At 46.1% G+C, this 24,557-nt stretch overlaps 2 protein-coding genes across 3 annotated transcripts in view; one reads left to right on the top strand and one right to left on the bottom strand.

The window, feature by feature from the left end:
- TTC4 (tetratricopeptide repeat domain 4) overlaps nucleotides 1-1,575 on the bottom strand; it is a 160,306-nt gene extending 158,731 nt beyond the window's left edge. The window contains exon 1 of the mRNA XM_078670273.1: nucleotides 1,442-1,575. Within this exon, the coding sequence (XP_078526399.1) occupies nucleotides 1,442-1,540 (99 nt within the window). The 5' untranslated portion in view covers nucleotides 1,541-1,575. The remainder of the gene's footprint in view (nucleotides 1-1,441) is intronic.
- Nucleotides 1,569-22,682, top strand: PARS2 (prolyl-tRNA synthetase 2, mitochondrial). 2 transcript variants are annotated; one of them, XM_078670254.1, is made up of 2 exons: nucleotides 1,569-1,702; nucleotides 20,930-22,682. In XM_078670254.1, exons 1-2 carry the CDS (start codon nucleotides 1,598-1,600, stop codon nucleotides 22,367-22,369), a joined length of 1,545 nt encoding a protein of 514 aa, XP_078526380.1. In that variant the 5' UTR covers nucleotides 1,569-1,597; the 3' UTR covers nucleotides 22,370-22,682. The 2 variants fall into 2 exon arrangements, with proteins under 2 accessions (XP_078526380.1, XP_078526389.1); XM_078670263.1 differs by lacking the exon at nucleotides 1,569-1,702 and adding an exon at nucleotides 2,408-2,525.
- Nucleotides 22,683-24,557: the final 1,875 nt, after the last annotated feature.

The raw sequence follows: 24,557 nt of genomic DNA, 5'->3' as shown, positions 1-24,557 counted from the left end.
GGAGTGGTATAGAGTACAGTGTAGTAGAGTGGAGCAATGTAGAGTGGAGTAGTGTGTCAGAGTATCGTGAAGTGGGATACAGTGGAGAGTCGCCAAGAAGAGCATCATAAAGTGGAGTAGAGAAATGTGGCGTAAAGTGGAGTGGCGTAAAGTGGAGTGGCATAAAGTGGAGTGGTATGGCGCGGAGTGGAGTAAAGCGGCGTGGAGTAGTAGCACAGAGTACAGTGTCATAAAGTAGTGTAGAGTGTCAGAGTAGAGTGTCGTAGAAAGGAGCGGTGTACTGTACAGCCATTACAGACGACACGTTTTCAATTGAAATGACCATTACATTTGCACAGGCATACAGTTTTACTGATAAAACTATACAGCACACACATGGTAATGTGTGGAAATGGCATCACCTAGTGCATTGATTTATTCTGATCGTTTTCAATTATTTGTTTCCAGCAACCAGAATTACAACAAAAAAAGTTTAATTTGTGCTTTCCTAATACCAATATATTCTTCACAGTTCATTTTCAGATATTAAAATGGTGTTGCGTGCTAGAAAAAGCTGTAAGTAAATACAATATTTTTTCAGAGCGCCCGGTGCCCAAAGATGTCACGCTGCTAGCAAAACCCAGAAGCTGTGACAGAGGCAGGGACAGCAATTGAAAAAGATGAGAAAATTCTAAAAAAAGAATAAGAAGTTAAAAAAAGCAAACCCCCATTCACACCCCCAGACTGTTAGATAAAGCCTCACTTTGAAGTCAGAGAAAGAAAACACTAAGCTCCCCTCGGCAGACAGAGCCTGTGATTTGGCCTTGGTATTTGAATACACAGCAAATGTGACAAGATAAAAGACAAAATGAAAAGCCCTGTTTACAGGAATGAAACACTGTGGAAGAATACATTAACCAGTCAATGCTCCACAGGATGGACTAAACTAGATAGCCTAAAACAAATGAAGTCAGCCAACAGAACGCAAGCAAATGTGACTTACAAAGATAATGGTAACAAAAGGGAGGAACGCATTCCTAAGTAAGCTTTCCGAATGCCCCCAAAACGTCTTTAACAATTCAGACAGTTCCACTGACTGCTAGGCTTCGACCTGGAAAGGGGATGTATGGAATGCTTGAACTAATCTCGGTCACTAGTAGACTAGGGTCTGCATTCCAGTTCACAGTTTTTTGCCCATTGCACTTCTCAAGACGAAACGCCCTCATGCAAAACAGACCTGGTCGTGTTCCATTAGGAATACGACAACAGGAATTGCTAAGTCATTAAAAAATATTTTTGGAAAAATTGCCATAAAGAACACGGAATAACTAAATAAAGTAAAAACAGAGGACCCATAAAATATTATGTTGCCCGGGTGCCCACATCGTATGGCCTTGCAGCTGTGTCAATCATCACACCTTCAATCAGATGTGAACATCCAGTACAAAATAAAACACCAAACCTCTTCCCATGTTTCTTCTTTGAACGCTCCTTTGTACTTCTGAGCTTTGAATTTATCCATAAACTGGTCCATAGTGTCATCATCTTCTGCTGAGGCCATGTCTTTAAAGGGTATGACTTCTTTAGTTACACTGTTGAAATCAGAACAGGAAGGAATATGGAATCATATGGCATGTCGCATACGAAGGAACCTGAGCAATTCGTATGCACATGCTCCCTTTCTAGGGTAATCACAAAAACAGAAGAAGGACCTGCGTGTAAGGTAATAGCCACCTAAATCCCCATGTTGGAATGGAAGTTTGTATAAAATACTAGTAGCAGAAAAATAAAATGGAACGAGACTTTAAACACATAACTTAAGGACAGATAACATTTACGTTACAGAGATACATTGTTTCATCCCGTAACTCTTTATAATGTATGATTACTAATGTAATACTCGTGTCCTCTTTTTGATGTGATATATAATTCTGAATAATATCAATTTCAAATTATTTTAGATAAAACATATCTACAAAAACCTCGTTGTGTCATCCTGTTCTCTTGGTCTGCACTTCCTTGTTTCGCGTGACATGGACAGCTGTTTGTCATTGGATTTCTGTGCAGAGTACGCACCAGTTTACCATTGGTTCACCCCCTTTGCGTGTCAATAAAGGCGGACATCTTGAAACGAATTGTTACCCCTTTCTTGTATGCAAAATGTTGCAGCAAAACGCACAAACAGAATGCATATATTTTCTCTTACGTTTATTACAGACTTTATACAAACAGAGAGAATAATACTTTGATTTTAGGATACTCTTCCAAAGAAATCTTCAGAAAATATATGATTCCCAAAAGTGCCGCTTTAGTTACGCTTTCAGCAAAATCCTTATAACCTACAAAAACTTGCTGAATAGAAGCTAAACAATTTAATACAAAATGTACTTTTGCTTGGGTGTACTTTTGCGTCGGTAGTCCTTTCATTATTTCGGTAGCAGCTAATCATTGCTGCTGTGCTGCATTCGGCGAGTAGTTTCGATTTGTGAAACAATTTCAGTGTTCGAGATCAATTCGGCGGCAAATTTATTTTACGGGTAAATAAGGTACTGTATAGTGAGAAAGTATTTGCGCATTCCTTTTTGATCGTGTTAGGGCAGCCAACCTGCCAGTTTCGGTTACTTAAGCAAGACCTTCTACGGTAGTCGAGCCTTTTCCACGAGTTTACCAAAAAGCCTGCACCTTGCATATACCGGCTATTAAATCCACATGTAAACGCATAAATAAAAGTAGGAGGAGCATATCGATTTGCAGTGTATTACTAGCTTAAAACTAAGTTTACCAGCTCGCTCAATGTCGCGAAGGGCACAGTACTCCGTTCCCGGGGTTTAGTATGAAATCTAAGGAATTCTGGGAGCTGTAGTCCCTCCACTTCAGTTGTACTCGAACCAATGCACTCGAAAACAACGATTTCTAAACACACGCACAGCTCTGTCCCTTGATGGCTTGACATCATCTGGTTAAATGCATAATGATATCATAGGATGATGATGTAAAATTTAGGGTTTCAACAACCTTGCTCAATTTCAATAGGACACATTGTTTCAAGTCCTTTACTGCCCTCTCACAAACCTTTGTCATCAGGTGCCTAAGTCAAATTAGTTCAGTGAACACAAGCCCAGATTAAAACTCCCAGAAAGACTTAGGGTGCCAAAAGCCCACCGTTGGAAAGATAATGTTCCTTTGGCATGGTGGGAGATGGCAACCCTGCAGAAGATTGATGCAAGAGATTTCAGTTACGTTTGTTATATATGGAATGATATGGAATACATGAACATATGTTTTGTTGATGTAAGAGAGTGTTTGTTATACTGCTTGTATGTTGTGTAGAACATGGCAGGCAAGCACGTTTCATCAAATAGGTGCTTCAAAGCACGCGCGAATGAAGAGAAAGGAAACCACAGATTTTTAGAAGGCATGCCATAGAGTAGTCCCCGGCACAGGAAAACAGTTATATCTATGGGAACAGCGTTTTGAGTTACACTGCTAACACTTTATGTAAATGTAAATGTAGGCATACTTATAGAGCGCAGCTGTCACCCAAAGGGTATCCTGGCGCTTTGACCACAGACATTCCTACAGATGTTAACTACACTGCTGTTATAATGATGCAGTAGTTTTTGAAAATGGTACAGGGTGGCAAAGAGGGGTCAATGGAATTATATCACGATGGGGTGATGTGATCATCTTATTTCTTGCCCCTGAATGAGAAGTGCTGTGGTGTAAAAAATGCCCTTATGTGGCGACAGTGATGAACCTGGGAGGCGATGGAGCCAGGCGTTACTACCGCAAGGATGTGAGACTGAGTGCTTGGACAGCAGTTCTAAATTCACTGCCTGGAAGAAATTACTTTCACCTTCTTTCGAACAGAAAAGTAGTAGCAGGCTGTCTTTGTGTTTTTTGGCAATGTGCTCCTTGAGGGTGAGGTAAGTGTCCAGGTAGAATGCAAGAGACTTGGCATGCAATGAAAATTGGGACTCAAAGCGTCATTGAGCCAGGTTTGTACTGTTTCATGTTTGTTTTTGCTGGATATACAGGTCTAGATGATGTGCAGGCAGTGTTTGAGGCATTGGATTTCTGAAGTAGAGGTGACTTTCAAGTAGAGATGTATATCATCAGCATTTTGGTAAATCTTGTCTTTTATCTGTAAGTAGAACACAAATGACTAGGAACAGTACAGAACCCTGGAGCATAGAAAACTTTGCATGAACTAGTTTGGAGTATAAGGCAAAGAATTTTAGCACAAAGTGATGGGTTGGGAGAGGTACATGTCTGCTCCCCTCTGAAAGCTTAGTGGAACAACCATTGGTAAAGCTGATACATTTCACCTATGCAAAGCCTATTGGCATTGTCACAGTTGTAACAATGCTGCACAGTAGTGTAAGCTACAGTGCAACATGGTTCAAAGTAAATAAAAACAAAGCGCTGTAGTGCGGCCAAGATTGACCGCGCCATAGCGCTATGTTTGTATTTACTTTAAGCCATGTTGTACAGACTGTGCTGTTGTGTAACATCTTCCCTTTTTTTTTAACAAAAGCCAGATAGCTCAGCGCGAGCTATTTGGTCTTGCCAATGTTTGTAAATCTGGCTTAAATTAAATTTAAAAAAAGTGCTATGGCACGGACCGTGCTAGCTATCATAGCGCTTTCTGCTCCGCAATGAGGGGGTTGGAGGGACGGCAATAATAAAGCACACACCAGAGACAGGGCAGACGTAGGCTTATGGGCAGGACCCTTTTAGGTTGGTTGACACATGTTTTTTTTAAGCTTGTTGGTTTCTTGTGGGACGAAAAATTTGATCAAATGTACCCAACTTGTAAAGGCTGTTCATATTGTTTTCCTTTTTGATTTTAATAAAGAAGGGATGTGGGGTTCAGTGAGTGATGGCCAAGTTGTTTCCGCCTATGGTCTCTGTTATTAATGAGATTTGGTTGATTGTCAGCCCTAGTTTCAGGAGCAGGTGCTGAACTGTTTGAAGGTCTTGGAGGAGGAGGTGTGAGCTTATAGAACAGGAGGTCAGTGTTAATAGTGCTTACTTTAGGGTAACGAAAGTTGTTCACTATACGTAGGGCCAGTCCTGTAATTTCCATAAAGTTATGGATAGTTCATGTTTGTTAAATAATCCATCATGGTCAGAATTCAACATTTGAAAACCTCTAGCTCAAATAGAAAAAAGTGTTATAAGAGGCAGTGCAGCTTCTGGCATAGAAAAAACTCTTTGTTGCTATATTTAGTCCGTAAAGAGATGCACTTTTGTACCAATTAGCATGAATATACAGTTTTAGTTTAGCTCCTGATAGATTGCCGTAAGTACTTTTTTTTGTATTCAGCTGGTAATACTACTGATTTCAAAGTAAGGTGCAAAGAATGATCATTCTTTTCCACAAAATGACTTTGAATCAATATTTTAGCACAGAAGAAAATCAGTGTGGAAATTGTAGGTACATTTCTACCCAAGTAAATGCTCAACATATTTGACTGTTTTGTTTCTTTCTATCCGTTTTTATTTTTTTCAAAATTATCTTTTTATTAAGCATCAGACAAGATCAAATACAAAAGACTACAGTCTAGATGGTACAAAGGGCGGGAAACTGCCCGGGAAGCGATATCAGGAGCTATGGTGGGTTCAGCTTCGCATAGTCCTCAAGCCGGTCTCCGTCCTGTGCCAGATGAATGATGCCAATTTCGAAACTAACAAAACCCCTTCCCCCAACCCAACATAATCTCCCCCCTCCCACCTGCCCCATCCGGTGGTGACGCAATACAAATAAAACAGTAGATAACAGAAGCAAAAAGAAACAAGCATTTGCAATGCAATAGGTCTCGCAGCATTAAAGTTTGTTATTGGCATTGTGTATGACAATGCGTTGCACACATTTTTTTAGCATACTTTGAATTGGTGAGCAGTTTGAGTGTGTGCAAGAGTGCTGTTGCTCACAGCTTTTATTATTCACACAGCTCTAATGATGCACCTCACGCACGGGGCTGAGACAGTTATTATTCACAAAGCTCTGATGATGCACCTCATGCACGGGCTCACAGCTGTTATTATTCACGCAGCTCTAATGATGCACCTCACCACGGGGCTGACGCAGTTATTATGCACCTCAGCACGGGGCTGACGCAGTTATTATTCACAAAGCTCTGATGATGCACCTCAGGCACGGCTCACAGCTGTTATTATTCACACAGCTCTGATGATGCACCTTTGGCACGGACTCACAGCTGTTATTATTCACACAGCTCTAATGATGCACCTTAGGCACGGGCTCACAGCTGTTATTATTCACACAGCTCTGATGGTGCACCTTAGGCACGGGCTCACAGCTGTTATTCACACAGCTCTAATGATGCACCTCACGCACGGGGCTGACGCAGTATTATTCACACAGCTCGGATGATGCACCTCAGCCACAGGCTCACAGCTGTTATTATTCACACAGCTCTGATGATGCACCTCCGGCACGGGCTCACAGCTGTCATTATTCACACAGCTCTGATGATGCACCTCAGGCACAGGGCTGACAGTTATTATTCACAAAGCTCTGATGATGCATCTCAGGCACGGGCTCACAGCTGTTATTATTCACACAGCTCTGATGATGCACCTCCGGCACGGGCTCACAGCTGTCATTATTCACACAGCTCTGATGATGCACCTCAGGCACGGGCTCACAGCTGTTATTATTCACACACCGCCTAAGGCACCATTAATTGAGAAGCAATCGCCTGATTGCACAGCCGTTGACATGTGAACTCGCACAGCTCGCCACAACCTACCTGTCAATCAAAGACGAAGCTGCACACCAACAGTTCCCAGTGAGGCCGAATTGCACATGATGCATGTGCCCAAGGTCACAGGAGGCGTCAGATGAGAGCAGACAAGACTATAGCGACGGATCGCGCAGTCCAACCCTTTAATACGCGCGTTAATGAGATGAGTGATGTGAGTAAACTATTATGGGATTTATTTACAAGCCCCTTGCGATGCCGGTAAGTCACTTTCTCCCATATTAAAAATGACTCACTTACTGCGCAGGGTGCCTGTAAATAAGTCCCTATCAGTGCGCTTCACACGCACTCATATTTAGCAATCCCACATTTCGAGTCCGCACTTGACGCTGCACTCCCTGAGCCCCTGCACGTCCCGTAGTTTATGAGTAGTCTGTAATACGCATTGGCAATTATTGTTACAATCAACAATATAATGATTTTGCTGTAGCACACGTACAGCTGTGTGACGTGAAAAAACCAAAGCTGTTTCATAAACGACCTGCAAGCAAAATAATCCAGCCAACTGGCATTTCTCTTGGAGGCAATTAGGTGTGTTAGAATTCTGGGTTTAAATTTAAACTCAACATCCCATTATGAGGATAAAAGCGTTTTCCACCAAATCACAATTTCGAGTGTTAAAAGAAAAACAGTGACTTTTCAAAATACTACAGAGGCAGAAAATAAAATAACCATCTGAACTAAGGAAGCGCCCAGCCTTGCAATATTTTTCAGGAAAGATTTTAGGATCTAACCAGAGCAAAGAAAATGTTCCATAATTGAGTGGTCATGTTCCTGCGTATATCTCAGTAGAAATCGTACGACTTGATTAGCAAGCATTTGCAATGCTCTTATACGAGAATTATGCCTTACATGGGTTTGGCACACTTGTGCACAGGTGGCAGTATAGGGTTACCGATGATGTAATAGGGCCGCAGGTCAAGCACGCCCTGGCGTTTAGAAAGTGGTGTCACCAGAACCCTGGGAGGGCATTATTTGACCCCAATTCATGTTTTTACATAAATATGCTTTTTAACATGCAACACCTTTGGTGGGAGCGGGACTTCCGTCTTGTGCGCGAATCCCACTCCTAAGAAGACGTGCGCACGCAAAACGAAACCTATCGTGGGGCGGGACTTCCGTTTTGTGAAGCCCGCGCCCACGGAGTGCCTGGAGGAGCAGTGGTGACGCGGGGCTCCCATGCCCTAGGGAGAGCCCCGCGGTAGGAGGCTGCACAAGTCCGGAGTGCCGGTGAGCGGGGAAGGGGGGGATGCCTGTATGTGTGCGTGTGTCTGTGTGTGCGACGGCGGAGGGGTGGGGGGGGATGTCTCTCCGTGCGTGTATATGTGCTTGTGTATGTGTGTGCGCATGCGTGCAGGGGGAGGTGTGCGTGTGTATGTTTGCGCTTCCCAGGAGACAGCCACGGTGAGCGCGTTCGCGCGCGCGTGGCCTGCGCCGATCGCCTTTTGCGAGATGTGCGCGTCCAGGTGCTGTCTCCTGGGAAGCACAGTCAGTAACATAAGATCTCCTGGCGGACACAGCGCTGACGCGCTGTTACGCCACGAGACCTAAAAAGGCAGTAATACAGGTAGTGGTGGTGATATACAAACCAAACTATATGACCCCCGGGGCAGCTGTCAAGGCGCACAGCCGACAAACAGAGGCCGCTAAAACTGAAATAGATGTAGAGCCCGTACGGTTGTCGGACAAACCGCAGAGGGCAAACCTCCAGGGAGGTAGGATACCAGAGGGCCCCAGTGCATTGTAAAGGCTTCAGAATCAGTCTGGAGAATGTCCGCCAAACGTTCCATGGACAGGATCCGCCATAGACGAGCGTGCCATAAAGAGATCGCCGGTGCCTCTGGTTTTTTCCATGCAGCCGACAAAGTAAGCTTGGCCGCCCCTAAACAAGTCCACATAATCGCCTTGTCCGCCTTAGTTTGTCTCACCAAAAGAGGGTCTCGGAGGCCTAGAAGTGCAAAATCTATGGAGGTGGGAATGGGATAACCCAGAATATCTTTGATGTGAGAAAGGATTTCATCGCAGAATGGGCGGATCCTAGGACAGTCCCTCCATATATGCCGGAAATCCCCCTGTAAACCGCATCCCTGCCAACATAAGTCTGATGTGTCTGGAAAGATACGCTGAAGCTTGGTAGGGTAGAGGTACCAGTCGTAAAGGGGTTTATAATGAGCTTCCCGAAGTGCCAGGGATTTATTATGCTGAAAAATATCCCTCCAAACAGAAGCCCATTCCGTATCCGTTTTTATTTTCCCTTAAAAATTAGTTTATGTTTAGATAATAGTATTCTCAACTATGAGTTATTTCAAAAGGGCAATCAAAAATTAGAAGGGCCCTAAACATTTTGCATATGTTTTAGGGCCCTTTGTCTTGAATCCTCAAAAGCCATCTAGTGCAAGAAAATATGTATTAGACATTGTGAAGGTGTCCTTTCAGATTCCCCCTGGTGTGAGCAAAGAATAAACCATTCACTAAGCTTGCAGGGAGACAATTTTAGTGGCGTACTCGGAGTAAAATACAGGCGCAAATGTTAATGAAATAAGCCTGTATATCTTGGTTTCTGGTCCGCTGAAAACGTCATGTTTTACACAAACTGTTTTACTCTGGGACGTAGACAGCACCATATTAATAAAATGATGTTCCTGTGGAATGATGGTATTTAACTAACCTTCATTCTTTGCCTTTTGATGGAGATGATTGTGGGCATTTAATTACGCAGGTGGTTGGCTGGATACAGATGCCCTCATTGCAAGAGCTTCCTAATTCCGATGGGATTGGTATCTAGTTACCAGCTACATCGGAATTCTTCCTCTTTTTTCAAGGCTTAACATGTCCTCACAGTATCAACATAATGGTGTCGTGCATGAGCTCACTTGTGCCAGAGGGTTTTTGCATCAGAGCTTCACCCGGTACCATTTCCCAAGGCACCAGAATATACCACCATCATGGCATTTTTGCACCATTTCACAAATGCCTTAGGTGATCTCAACATCATAACTTGTCCATGGACTAGTTCACGTATAGTTTGGTTTGTAGGAATATCCTGACAGTTCTCTACATGGTGGTAATATACCATACATGCAATAATATTATCATCACCTAACACAACACAACCGAAAAGTCTAGCAGCGCTCGCCCCCCCCCTTCCATTGGCAATTCCTTCAGCAATTGCACGCATTCCTCTGGGAACCCCATATGATCTTCGCTGCCTTTTTATTCCTGAACACCTTGTTGTGAGTTGGAAGGCCTCTAATTATATAATAATAATAATAATAATACTGACTTTTGTATAACGCGAACAGCTACCTCAACTAGGAGGTGTCCCGACGCTGTGAGAGCAAAAGCAAAGCCAGAAACACAGAGAAGAAGATATTTAGCTTCCCTGTGTGAAGAGCCAAGACTTCAGCTGTTTTCTGAAGCTGGATTCCGAAGATGCGCTCTGGAGGCCCGGTGGCAAGGTGTTCCAGAGCCGTGCCGTATTTGCCGAGAACGTCCGGCCCCCCAGTCGAGCCCTTCTGACTCGCGGCACGAGTAGTAGGACCCGGCAGTTCGAACGGAGAGATTGGGCCTGGGAGTATCTAGGCAACCGAGATCTTAAGTAATGCGGGCAGTTTCCATGTAAAGCTCTAAATGCCAACGTGAGAGCCTTGAATTTTATTCTGCTGGTCACCGGCAGCCAGTGCAATGATCGGAGGTGCGGAGCAACGTGATCTTTAAACGGTATATGCTTTAGCAGCCTAGCCGCAGCATTCTGCGCGGTTTGCAAGCGCTGGGTCAGGTATTTCGGGAGACCCAGATATAGGCCATTAGCATAATCAGCCTAGATGTAATTGTGGCATGGATCACTGTTTTTTGACAATTCTCTGGCAGCAGCTTGAGAATTTTTCGCAGGTTCCTCAGTTTACTAAGGCAGCACCCCGTCACCTGCTGGATATGGGAAGAGAAGGATAGACTATCGTCCCATTTAACCCCTAGATTTTTTGCTAGATGACGGGGGGTGGGTGCAGGCCCCATCTCAGCGGGCCACCGTAGCTCTGCCGCGGGAGGAGTGCCTTTCCCGAAAAAGATCACCTCTGTTTTATTCGGATTTAGCTTTAATTTATTCGTATTCATCCAGGTTGCCACGTCTCGAAGACAGCCCTTAAAGCTGGCTAAGGCAGCCTCTGACACCGGTTAGGGAAAAACCAGCTGGGTGTCATCTGCATAAGATATTGCAGTGACCCCCCAGTTGGCAATTAATGTGAAGAGCGGGGCCAAGTAAATAATAAATAATAAAGAGTTAATGCCGACCCCTGCGGGACGCCACAGCTCAGATCCCTAGACTTTGAGGAACACGCCCCCAGCGCCACCTTCTGCGATCTATTGGATAAATAAGAATGTAGCCACCCGAGTGCCTGATCCTGAAGCCCGATCGCTGCGAGCCGTTGTAATAGTCTACCATGGTCGACCGTATCAAAAGCGGCCGACAGATCCAGGAGCATCAGCATAGCGGAGTCCCCTGAATCCAGCGACCACCTCACTGACTCCGCCACCTCGATCAAAGCTGTCTCGGTGCTAAAACTGGGTCTAACCCCCGATTGGGTCTCATGTAGTATATTGTTGGCCTCAGTATAGCTATTTAACTGTCGCTGAATCAATTTCTCCAGCATTTTACCCGGAGCCGCCAATAAAGAGATTGGGCGGAGGTTGTTCAGGTCCTCCGGGTCCCCATTCGACTTTGTTTTCAGGGGAAGAAGCGTGGCATTCTTCCAGCCCTCCGGGAACTCCCCGGTACTAATGGAGGTATTCCAGATATGCTGCAGAGTAGGAGCAATTGATTCCGCCATCAACCCCCCAGAGCTTTGGTGGACAGGGGTCGTCTGGCGAACCTGTTTACAGCGCTTTAGTTCCTGCCTAGCCATATCCAGTAATATTAACTGAAATTGGCCAAGGGGCACTAAAAATAAGCCGTTGGCTGTTGTGTCAACCTTTACAGTGGGCCTCGAAGGAACAAAGGAATCATAAAATGTCTGTATTTTATTATCAAAAAAAGTTGATATGTCATCACAGAGTGCTATGGACGGGGGAACCTCCCTCTCTATACAGCGAGGTTTGAAAAACGACTGTACAATTTTAAAAACCTCTTTACTTGAGTGCTCTGCTTGTTGGACCGAAGACGCAAAAAACATTTTCTTGGCCTTTTTTGTTGACTTGTGAAATTTTCTCATGGCTTCTTTGTATTGGGCCTTGGCCAATACAAAGCATTTGCTAGCATTTGTGGTTAAAGGTGGAGGATTCCGAGCCAGAACTGGGCCCATAATCTCCGGGGTAAGCTTTTTCCATTGCCTCTGAATGAAGGAGCGTTTCCCTCTGGCCAGCCCAATCCCTTCTAACACTACCACAAAAGGGATTAATGCATGATCCGACCACACCAGTGGCTGTGCATCTTCCACTGACAAGCCATTTATATTCGAAAATATCAGGTAGAGCGTATGGCCAGCTCTATGCGTAGAACCCCTAGTGGATAGTATCAAATTCGCCGCGCTCAATGAGGCAACTAATTGCTCCGCCTGTGAGCTATCCGGTCTGTCAACATGAATATTAAAGTCCCCTACTACAATAAAATGATGATGCAAGACGGAACTTTGGACAATAATGTCCATTCGTGCCGTTGTACTGCATTCTGTGCAATCTGGGGGGCGATAAATAACTAGCCCGGCTAGAGCCACTTGCGGGTTAATTAGAAGGCAAAAGTGTAAGCCATCTACCCCCGAAATCGTGACTGGCAGGGCCGATGTAAGGGTGTGACATTCTTTGAAAATGAGGGCCACCCCCCCACCTCTCCTACCATCCTCCCGGTTGGAGAAACTCATTTTAAAGCCGTCCGGTACTGCTAAGGCAATGGCGGTCATATTATGCTCATTCAGCCAGGTTTCGGTTAGAAACAAGGCATCCCATTCCTGACTCTCTAATAGCAGCCAGATGTCATTTGCATGCCTTATCATAGATCTACAGTTCAACAATCCTGCTCTAAAGCTGTTGCAAGGCTGTCTTTTGTAAGCCTTTGGTTTAACCTCTTGGGAGGCACCAGCATCGCACCACGAACTCCCACAGTCTGGACACGTGATCGGGACGGGCGCTGGCCCTAAGTCCGGTGAATAGATTTTACAAGGCCCTGCCAGATCGAGAGATAGCAGGTCCGCCCTTGACCAGGCGATTCTGTCGCCCGCTGAGCCAGCACCGGCAGCATGGCTGGCCCCGGCCGCTGTCCGGTTGCGGACGGGCCCAGACGGGCTTGCCTTCGGCGCGCCCGCTGCGCGACCGGATTCACATTGTACTAATAGGGGAGTGCCCAGGAAGTGATGCAGCGAGTGGGAGGAGTTGCGTCCCTCCGCTCAAGCGGCACAGAAAGCCGTGGCGTAACGGGGACGGACCGGGTAAGTACAGAGGGGCCAAAATGCTCACAATTCTGCCTGCCAATATACCCCCAAAATTATAATACAAAATGCTCCCAAAAAACGAAACATAAGTATTTAAAAACTCAACGTGCAGCTGCAGATTTTCAATCAACCACAGTGCAGTTTAAAATGTCATTAATCACCACACGCAGCCCAGGGACGCCCAGTGTCGCTTTGTCTGGAGTCTCACATGGGTGTGGATATGCCCATACATCGGTCGTAGTAGTCAGGAGATTTCTAATAGGTGGAATATGCCTTGAATTCACACCAGAATTTGTATGGGTATGCACATATATGTGTAACAAGGACTTAACCACCCATCAGTGTTGTTTTCGTGAAGCTGCTGGCTCTTCCTTCATGGTAGTGATAGCGTGGTTGACTGTTTTCCCTTTGCCTCTGTAGCCCTGCGGTTGGTCGTGGCTGAAATCTTCCCCCTGTTTTATAGCCTTATTATGGAGCATAAAGCAGCCCCTTTGCTTTCTGTGACTGTGGTTGGCTTCAGGGGATATGCCTTTATAGAGATTTGTGATGTTTTATTTGACAATCTTAAGTAGCTTTCTCAAATATGCATATTGTCCACATGTGTGGACATTTCCTGTGGCAGGACATCATTAGCTATGTGACCAGCTGATATACGCTGTCATCTGCTGGGAAGCATATGGTTGAGTGCCTCAAAATGTGTGAGGTAATACTGTACTGTGTCCTAGCAGACACATGTTGTGTAGCTTGCCTGGTAGGTCATAGTGCCGTATTTCTATCTTTACATACCTCTATTCACTTGACTGGTTTCCAGGATGGCAGCATCATGTCAATATATAGGGAATGATTTGGAGTAGAGAGTTAAGTACAGGTGGACATCTTATACAAAATGTTTGTTAAGACTTGTGAATCCCTTGTAGTTATAGTATGTAAACGAGGGGTCGCAGCAAATGACACCTATGATCAAGGAAATCCACTGGTGTACTAGGAACGTCTCTTGATGTGAGTGGAAATGTGACAATGTCTGTCACATGTATTCTGGGATAGAGTATATTTTATGAAGCTCCTTGGTATAGTAGCCCACTTCTTTGTCCATTTGCTTTTCTTGCAACATCCTCAGGATTTGAGGAAAGCAAGGTTTGTTCCAGGGCTTGAGGGTATCATATCTACTTTTTGAATTTAGAGATAGGAAATTGTTACATGTGATGTTGGCTCTAAGAAGAACATACTTTTATTTAAAATAAAATCATGTTTTAGAAAGGAAGGCTACTACTTGTGTTTGAGTTAAAAGAAGGTCAGGGTAAGGTATCCTGAGGCTGAGATTCACTTCAGCGCCTCGCTGCTGGTCGCGCTGGTCACGTTTTCCTGTGCATTGCACTACTTCATTTTAAAAGACCCGTTTTGGATTTTCGTTTTATTTAATTTTCGTTATTCCTTGTTTTTAGCTCCCCTCCTGCCCCCTACCTTGCACCATAATTTCTGGAAAAACCACCGCTGTTCGGCGGGCCCGGTTCTGGGGAGGTTGTGGTTGGCGGCGGACATCTTGCCTTGGGTAGAGGAGTGTGAGCGCCATCTTGGAGCGTCCAGGTGATCTGGGACGCGGAGAGCACGCTATTTAAAGCTCGCCTGTATCGCGCAGCGGTGGCGCCCTCACTGCGCCAGAGTCCTGCCCGTCTGCGCTCGTCCGCGACTCGGCAGCCCTGAGGTAGGACTCTGGCTTTATCTCCTTTTGGTTTGTGTCCATCCTAGTCTTGATTCTGGCCTTAGGATGATTGTTTATAGCTCAGCTGAGCTGCTTACTCTGAGCCACCACTCTCCGTTGTGTCAGTGTGTATTGCCGGGAGGGCGTCTGCTGAGAAAAGGTTGTTCGACCTGTGGCTGGCGTCCTGTTGTGTCCTTGGAAACGGTGCTGCCACCTCCTTCTCAGTACTGTCAATGCGCTCTTTTGAACACCAGATCGCTTGGCAGACATTCCACGGACATCTGGAATCTACTCTCTGACTCTCAACTTTCTTGTCTGTTTTTAACAGAGACATGGCTCGGGGATGGCTCAGGCCCTGATCTGGCCAGTGCATTACCCCCGAACTACACCATCTTAAGAAATGACAGAGTTGGGGGGAGGGGAGGGGGAGTGGCTCTCATTGTGGAAAAGGATAGAATATGTTCCTCGTTTCCGGTGGAAAACATATCTGGCTGTGAAGCCATGGGCTTTACTCTTGGTCTTTCGTCTCGTCAGACTTGCACTGGCCTCCTGGTTTATAGACAACCGGGACCCATTGGCACGTTTTTTGACGATTTACAGGCAGCACTTTCTGTTCCGTGTATGCGTTCAGCGCATTGTCTTCTGCTGGGGGATTTAAATCTGCATATGGATCTGGCAGCGTATCCTAATGCATCTAAACTGCAGGAGGTTGCGGCGCTGCTTGGGCTTGTTCCTTATATTGACAGCCCTACCCATAATAAAGGTCATACCTTAGATCAAATTTTTTCCACTAGGCAGATATCTGTGTCACCCCCGCGTCCAGTGCTATGGTCAGACCATTTTTTAATAAATTTGGATATTCCTTATTACACCACGATAGGTCAGAGAGGGCAGAAGGGCGAGATCCGTCAATCAAGAGCTTTCCATCGAGTCTCAGTGGAAATGCTGACTGATGCTCTGCGTCTTCATCCCTGTGAGCTTACTGACGATCTGGAATTTAACCTGGAGGCGGTTCATAAGTGGTTGACTGCCAGATTTGACGAGTTAGCTCCAGCGAAGATAGCCAAATCAGCCCATTGTTTTGTCTCCGCTCCTTGGTTCACCCCCTCACTCAGAAAAATGTGCCAAGAGTGCAAAAAAGCTGAAAGAGTTTGGCGACGAAAATACGAGTTGGAGGATAAATTAAAATATCGTGATATTATTAAGATCTATCATAAACATATTGCTGAGGGCAAAAAAGAATATCTGGAACGTAGAATAGACAAAGCGGATAATATGAGCAAGGAACTTTTCAGAATAGTTAAAGAGTTTGCATCGCCTGCTGCCTGCTCACCTTCTCACTCTCACACTGAAGAGTGGATTAGGCAACTTGCAGTTTTCTTTGCACATAAAATTACGACGATTCAGGAGTCTTTTTCTGTCTCAGATCCCATAGTGTCAGCACATAGAGCAATCTCTCCTCCCTCTTTGAGCGAAGACAACGTGCCCATACTTTCGGTCTTCCCTCCAATGACTTGTACCACTTCCCATGATTTCTTGTCCCGGCTTCAGTCAGGCTCACCTTTGGATCCTTGCCCGGCGAAATGTTTGGGCAGAGTGGTTTCAGCTGTTAATAGCTTGCTGAACCCTCTGCTGAATCTCTCCCTGACTACGGGAGTGGTCCCTCCGGCATGGAAACATGCATTGATTCTGCCACTAATCAAAAAGCCCACTTTAGATCCCCTGGTGCATGCTAATTATAGGCCGATCTCCCTTCTCCCTGCTTTAGCGAAGGTTGTTGAAAAACATGTGCAGCTCTCGATTACCAACTTCATCGAGAGCAACAACATCCTCCATGATACACAATCTGGTTTTCGTGCTAATTATAGCACGGAGACAGCCCTTCTGGAGGTCACCGAAGCTATCAGGGAAACTCTCGATCAAGGAGGAAAGGCTATATTAGTCATGCTGGATCTGTCGGCGGCCTTTGACACCGTCCCACATGACTGTCTCCTTTTAAGACTCTGGGAGATCGGGTTTCGTGGGACGGTGTTGGATTGGTTTAAATCCTTTCTTTCGGACCGTCGACAGGTGATCTGGGCACCACCGTTCTCCGCTGAAATGCCGCCGCTAGAGGCGGGGGTTCCTCAAGGGTCCATTCTGAGCCCCACCCTTTTTAATATCTATATGGCCCCTCTGGCGGCGGTAGCGGAGGCTTTTGGTGCCCAGATCATATCCTACGCTGATGACACCCAGCTCCTGTTTACTTGCAGGAAGGGTGAGGCTTTTGATGGTGCCAGAATCAAAGACTGCCTCAGTTCGGTCTTTGCTTGGTTTCAACGGCATAGCCTAAAATGCAACTCGGACAAGTCTGAGTTGCTTTTTTTTGGGTGTGCTCCTGATCCGTGCTGGAAATCGTGGTGGCCCCAGGACATGTTTCCTCCTGAGAAAGTGTCAACGCAAGCCAAGAATCTTGGTGTGATATGCGATGACGACCTCTCTTTTAGATCCCAGATTATTGGGTTATCGGGGAAATGCTTTGGCATCTTGAAGATGCTTAGAAAATTTCTCCCGATGTTATCCCTACAATACAAAAAAATCGTTGTTCAGGCGTTGATCGGATCGCGACTCGACTACGCAAACGCCTTGTATCTGGGACTGCCGAAATACTTGTGGGCCAGACTACAAATAGTGCAGAACTCGGCGGCAAGAGCCATTTTCGGCCTTCCACGTAGAGCTAGAGCATCTGATTTGCTCAAAAAGTTGCACTGGCTGCCCATCTCGAAAAGAATCGTCTTTAAGATTCTTACTTAGGCGTTTAAGGCCCTTCATTCTGTGGGCCCTAATTATATCAGGAAGCGAATGGCTTTCTATGTGCCCAGGAGGATGCTGCGGTCGGCCACATCGGCCATGATCGCTGTCCCGCCTATTAGACGCGCCCGGATGGGAGGACGGTCCTTCCGCTATCTGGCGGCCCACCACTGGAATGAGCTCCCTGTCTCCCTTCGGAAAGCCAATAGCCTCCTCTCCTTTAGAAAGGAGTTGAAGACTTGGCTCTTTTCTGCTTGACCTCTCGGACCACTGTGAGCTGCTGTCTGGCGTTTTTCGGATTCAGGTCTCTTTGCCAAAGCGCCGGGACACCCTATGGGGTAGCCGTGCGCTATAGAAGAGATCGCACATAACATAACATAACATAACTTGCTGCTTGTCAGTAATGTTGACATCTGTATGCTGGGCTATAAGATTTCTCAACAGCTTTCAATAGGATGACCGTGGGGCAGTGAAAACCATCTTGAACAGTTGTTTGGATATCAAAGGTAGGGTGCAGAGGATCATTGCTAGTAAGCTTGATATGGGCAATTCTAGAGCGTGGGTAGCACACTCGAACCTCCATCTTCCTATCTCAGAGGGTGGCTTAGGAGTGTCCGATTATGAGCTATACTATGCAGCCGCTCAGCTCCAGTGGCCTATGCACTGGCTTGCAAGAAAGAACCTAGCTGAACTAGATACCTGGGCAATGACGTTGTCACAATCAGATCCGATTGAGTGGATGTCAGGCACCAAAACTCAACTCCAGAGGACTCGGGGCAGCACTTTATTACAGGCAGCTCGTAATGTCTGGTTGAATTACATAATAGCCAAACGCCACCCCCCACCGCTATCGAGACGTCACCAGGGCCATATACCCTTCTAAAATCCCGGGAATTCACCAAATGCCAGGCAGCCGACCTGACAACATGCAGAGACTTATTTGTTGACTCAGCCCTATGTGATTTTTACACCCTTATGAATGATTATGGTGTATCTCCCGGCACGTTCCTTCTCTACGCCACACTAACACAGCAGGCAACGCAAATCTGGGGGGACATCAACTCAGTACCATCCCCTCTGAAGACTTGCAGACACTACTGTCACATGGGTCAGGCAGGTAAGCCATCACGGCCATCTACAACGTCTTTAGAGCAGACACCCCCCTCATTAACCTCATTACGCGAATACTTGACAATTGCGCTCTCCACCGAAATCACAGACAAGCAATGAAAACAATGCTTGGGAAATCCCAAAATCATTTCCATGAATACCAGACTGAAATTCACGCAATTCAATTATTTAAATCACACATACTTAACCCAGCACAGAATAGAGCAAATGTACCCAACCCCCATTGATGTTTGTCCCATGTGCCATGACACTGGTGCTGATGTTATGCCTATGGTATGGACATGCCCCCACATCACAACTTACTGGGGGAGAGTATTTGATATATTGACAGCTGCAACGGGAACCACGATCACAACCCAGAGCGCACACTACTTACTAGGCATCAACAAAAGGAATGCCCTCCGTAAGAACCTCAATAAATTCCTATACCTGGCGTTGGTTCGGCCAAATGCTCCTTGGCTATGGCCTGGAAGTCCCCGACGGGCCCCTCCACTAGGCACTGGTTGACTGCTCTCGGACGTGCTCTGGTGGCCGAACACGTGACACTGACATCTCAGCCCCCACGCCCAACGTCTAGGACGCAACCTGTGGATTGGCAACAGTACGTAACTATTATAGAAGCTAACCCACACGATACACACGATATTGGGTGATGTATCGGTGGCACCAACATCTCAACTGGTCACCACACCTCAGACACCCTGAGTACTCATACTAAGATCTACTCGCGAGCGGAGCGCTGGGCCATACAAACGCGGGGGTAGCAAATAGACACAGCTGTCTCACATTTCTGGCTCGGACCGACTGCACTCACACATAACATGGCATATACACTGCATGACTCCTCCACTATTCTACTCCCATTATAGCACTCATAGTAAGACCCTGGCTGCTCCCAATCCACATAAGCGACACACTTAACAGTAATAAACTTACAACGAACATAGGACAGGCACATTAGTTAGGTGGTATTATGTTTATTTTTTGTTTACAATATGTTTATTCACATCTTTGTACAGCAACATTTATTGATAACCTCTGTAGTGAATCAATGTCAATATTGACTACCTGTAATGTTGGATATGGTGATTCGCACCCACCCCCCCTTTACTGGGAACAACAATGCAAATGGAGATGTACTTTAACATATGCTTTATAATGCCGTATTTACAGCTCTATGTTGTTTTTGAGTATAAAATGAATAAAGATTATTTAAATTTAAAAAAACCAGGTAGGTTGCAGAGATGGTTTGTTTCTTTCCTAAATGATCCAGGACAGAGGATGCCAAGGTTGGGGTTCACCCCCATGCCCTCCTGTGGTCATCAGGGTGTCTGTCCTATTGCCCATAGTATTCATTCTTTATATGGAGTTGGTGGTTTGTCAACCTTAGTAGCCATGCCTTAGGATACTAGGACACAATACAGCTGTACGTTGTGGTATTTTCTGAATCTGATTTATAATATGCAGAGAAATTTAAAAATGATGTTCCTTTGTCTTTTTAAATTGGATATTGACTAAATGAAAACAATGCACTTTGAAAATTACTCTTCGATTCCAGAATGAAGAAGTTGGCAGTGGGTGGAATGTACAATCCCTGGTCTTAACTAGACATGATTTGGGAGACTGTTTTGGATGACCTACCAAAATCCTCTCTTAGCCTCCTACAAGCAGCACTTGACTCTGAAGCCATGGTGGCATCTGGGGCCGTGAGGTGTGACAATGTCACTTCAAAGCTACGTCCTATTCACTTGGTCCTGCTACGTGCCCACCTGCATTGTACTGCGGCCTGTCTCACCCACATGGTGGCGGTGTGGTCGGTGCTGCCATAATCAGCACTTAAAGATTTCTATTCCAAAAAACTGGTTTCTCGGAGAGACCAGTTTGCCCGAAGAAATCCTTTTGGGATCTTGAAACAGCTCACAGTAGAAATAAGAAGTTACTTGTAATTTTTCTTTGGAAGTACAGATGCCCGTGTATGGGGTGTGATTTGTAAGACTTACTGTTTTAGAACTATTTTTATTAGGTAACTTCTTGAATATTGGGTCATGTATATTGGGTTAAGGGGATTTTCTTCTGTGCGTGTATCTATACACAAAAAAACACATATCTCTCATTCTCAGGTGTTGCTGCTACCAAAACACAGCATGGAAGGGCTGAGGAGATGCTGGAGAGAGGTTCTTCCCGTCCTGGCACACCACGTCCGCCATCATTGCAGGTACCACCACCATCTTGCGGACAGATCCAAGCGACTGGCGCTGTCCCAGTTCTTCCATCCGATGAACCTCCAGGAAGAGCTGGCATCCGGGCTGGAGACCAAGCCTGGAGATCTGACCTGCAGAAGTCAACGCCTGATGCTGAAGGCAGGCTTGATCTATCCCAGCAGCCCTGGTTGCTATTCCTACATGCCTTTCACTGTTCGAGCGATGGAGAAGCTCGTCCGAGTGATCGATGGGGAGATGCAGGCTATCGGTGGACAGAAGATTAACATGCCCAGCATCAGCTCTGCTGAGCTCTGGAGGAAGAGTGAGCGCTGGGATCTAATGGGCAAGGAGCTCTTCAGACTGACCGACAGGCACAGCAAGGACTACTGTCTGGGACCAACTCACGAAGAGACGGTGACTGACATGATAGCGAGCCAGGGGAGCTTGTCTTACAGGCAGCTGCCTCTCCTGCTCTATCAGATCACCAGAAAGTTTCGAGACGAACCTAAGCCTCGCTTTGGCCTGCTTCGCAGTCGAGAGTTTTACATGAAAGACATGTACACCTTCGATGCCTCGGAAGAAGCTGCTCACCTTACTTACAACCTGGTGTGTGATGCCTACTCAAGCCTCTTCCAGCATCTGGGGCTACAGGTTGTAAAAGTGCAGGCAGACGCCGGGAATATAGGCGGGGAAATGTCCCATGAGTTCCAGCTTCCTGCAACCATTGGGGAGGACAGGCTCCTGGTGTGTTCAGGTTGTAGATTTGCGGCCAATGTCGAAGCAATGAGCTCTGGTCAGAAAGAATGCCCCCAGTGTCAAGGAGCATTAAGTGAAACAAAAGGTATCGAGGTTGGGCATACATTTTATCTGGGAACTAAATATTCCTCCATCTTTAATGCTTCGTACATGAACGACCAGAACAAACCGGCTGTTGCAGAAATGGGCTGCTATGGGTTGGGCGTCACCCGGATTCTAGCTGCCGCCATCGAGGTCCTCTCCACCGAAGGCTCCATCCGGTGGCCCAGGCTCATCGCGCCTTTCCAGGCCTGCCTTATCCCACCAAAGAAGGGGAGCAAGGAAGAGGCGGCTGCCGCCCATATGGACAACCTCTACGATGACATGATGGAACTCCTGCCGCTCATGAAAGGAGAGGCCATCCTGGATGACCGGACTCATCTGACCATTGGCAAAAGACTGAACGATGCCGATAAGATGGGCTATCCCTACGTGGTGGTAGCAGGGAAGAAAGTGTTAGAAAGCCCATCACAATTTGAGGTCTGGTGTCAGAGCACCGGAGAGGTTCGTTTCCTGACCAAGGAAGGAGTCATTGACTTACTCCGCAGCGTGGAAGCTGCGTAAGACTCCTGCAGGCAGCTCACACGTCACTCCAGCTTATTTTTCTGGAAGACATTAGTGCTGTCCAGTTTATCCCTGGGAAGTTTTGTAACCTTGCATCGCAGGCTGCACTTCTTAATATTGACCAGGTCCAAATTAAGGAGGCTGCTCCTGTGGATATACTCACTGGAACTTTCCTAACAATTATGTTGATGTCCTAAAGAAGTTGTTACTTTCCTCATTTGACAGCAGCGAAATGTGGTGTATTTATTCAGTGAATTATAAATGAAATGATTTATTTGCATATAAACCAATGAAATGAAGCTAAAAGTCTCAATATTGGAGTCATGTGTGAAGGTTCTTCAGATATTTACTTATGTTTATTTATATTAAATATACACACTCCTCGGCATAACCATGTGTTAAGACCTGCCTGTGCAGAATGGATCTTTCAAGTCTTGTAATCTAATTGTGATTGTATCAACAGTTGCACTCTCGTGAATTGTAATCTAGTTACAGAGACCATGATGACCATTTCCATCACAGTGATAGCAGAAGCCATTTCCTTCTTTCGAAGTCGCATTCTTCAAGCTACTATATTATCTCCTGTTAAAGTGGGACACCCTGGGCTTAGTGCATGTTTATAGGGCAGAGACCGTACAGCTGGTTTGTTTCTCCTAGCTGCTGTCTTATTGAAAGCTTCCTTGTGCCTTGACTGCACCGTGACAAAACGCACAGTCCTGTGCAGTGCAGCAATAATTTCTATGACAGGCCAATATGAGTAGGAGCCACATTACCTCCTCGTCCGTCTTCCTCGCCACAGTATAAACACATGAGCCTCCGGCTCCCACAGAAACTCCAAGCACAATTTTTATCGCTCTAGTCTCCCTCTCCCTCCTCCAAGATGGCCCCCAGTGGCTACAGCCAATCCCATAAAGGGATACAGAAACCATCCAAACGACCTGTTTTTTGATTTCTGCACTGCTCCGAGTGCTGTCTGCCTGGTGTACAGGTGAATGAGGGCTGGGGTCTTGCTGTAGCAGCCCCTTTGGTCCTTTTTAGGTCGAAGCCTGCGTTGCAGCGCATGCGCTGCTGCAGGCGAGAGTTCTTATAAACAAGAAGGGGCATGAAACCATGCCCCTTCTGCCATTGGCCGGCCTCGCGAAACGGAGGCCTGCTATTGGACAATGCCACTGTTTAGATGATTTGTCCGGCTGTGATCCCTCCTTTTGAGGACTCCGTGACCTGACTTATGGTGTCGCAAGCCGATTTCCTGAAACATCGCTATGGCAACCACGAGGCCGGTCACGGAGTCCTGGAGGGGAGGGATTCAGTAGCTGTTTCCGGCTTTTTTATTTTTTGGGGGGCATTTTTGCAGTCATTCCTGCGCATTCCTGCGCGTTCCTCATCGGTGGAGGAGGTAGGGGAGAGGCGGTGCTGGTTATTCATAGTTTTCCTTCATTGTAATGTGATATGCGCACTTCATTGACAATTGTGATGTGTACCCTTATAATAAACCTTGTTCCATGTTTCATGAATGTAGCTCAAAGTTAAATTCCCGCAAAATGGCTGTTTCCTGTGTTTTTGCGCAATAATTTTTAACAAGCTTAGAAATGGTGGCGTAATGATCTCTTTCTGCATTTTTTTTCTTACTTTTTTTCTAATTGCTTTTGCTTCTCTAGTTTATTTTGTCACATAACTTTTCAAAATACTTATAACTAGTGCAGGTATTTCCCAGTGTGGTGCCTTTTTGTATTATGTATTAATAACGTGGAGTCAACACACCAGCCTGCAGAGCCGCTTTCCTCGAGTACCCCGTTGCACATTTGATGGACAGCGCCGTTTAGCCTGCTGGGGTCCCTCCCCCGCCAGGGCGAGGGCACTGGAGGATGCTGGAACGTTCTGTGTGGTAGAGGCGGCCGCGAGATGCCCCGTGAGGAGGCCATGCTCTGCTGACTCGGCCCGTGAGAGCCTCCTCTCCCTCGGGTCCTGGCACCAGTCCTCTGCCCCCCTCTGCCCTGGAATGCAGACTGCACGGGAGGTGTTTACAGTGAGTGCTTCACTGCTCGCGCATTATGTTAGGAACGAAAATAGTGCACAATGGGTGGGACGCTGGCTGTACAAAGCTCTACTGATGACGCGCATTATTTATATTGGGAATTACGTATCTCAAAGAAACAGAGAGGATTATGTTTCTTAAATAACCCGGGTG

Source organism: Lissotriton helveticus, chromosome 1_2, assembly GCF_964261635.1.
Source record: "Lissotriton helveticus chromosome 1_2, aLisHel1.1, whole genome shotgun sequence".
In the NCBI taxonomy this organism is placed as follows: Eukaryota; Metazoa; Chordata; class Amphibia; order Caudata; family Salamandridae; genus Lissotriton; species Lissotriton helveticus.
Note: the sequence above shows the minus strand (reverse complement) of the source record. Positions and strands in the feature narration are given on the sequence as shown.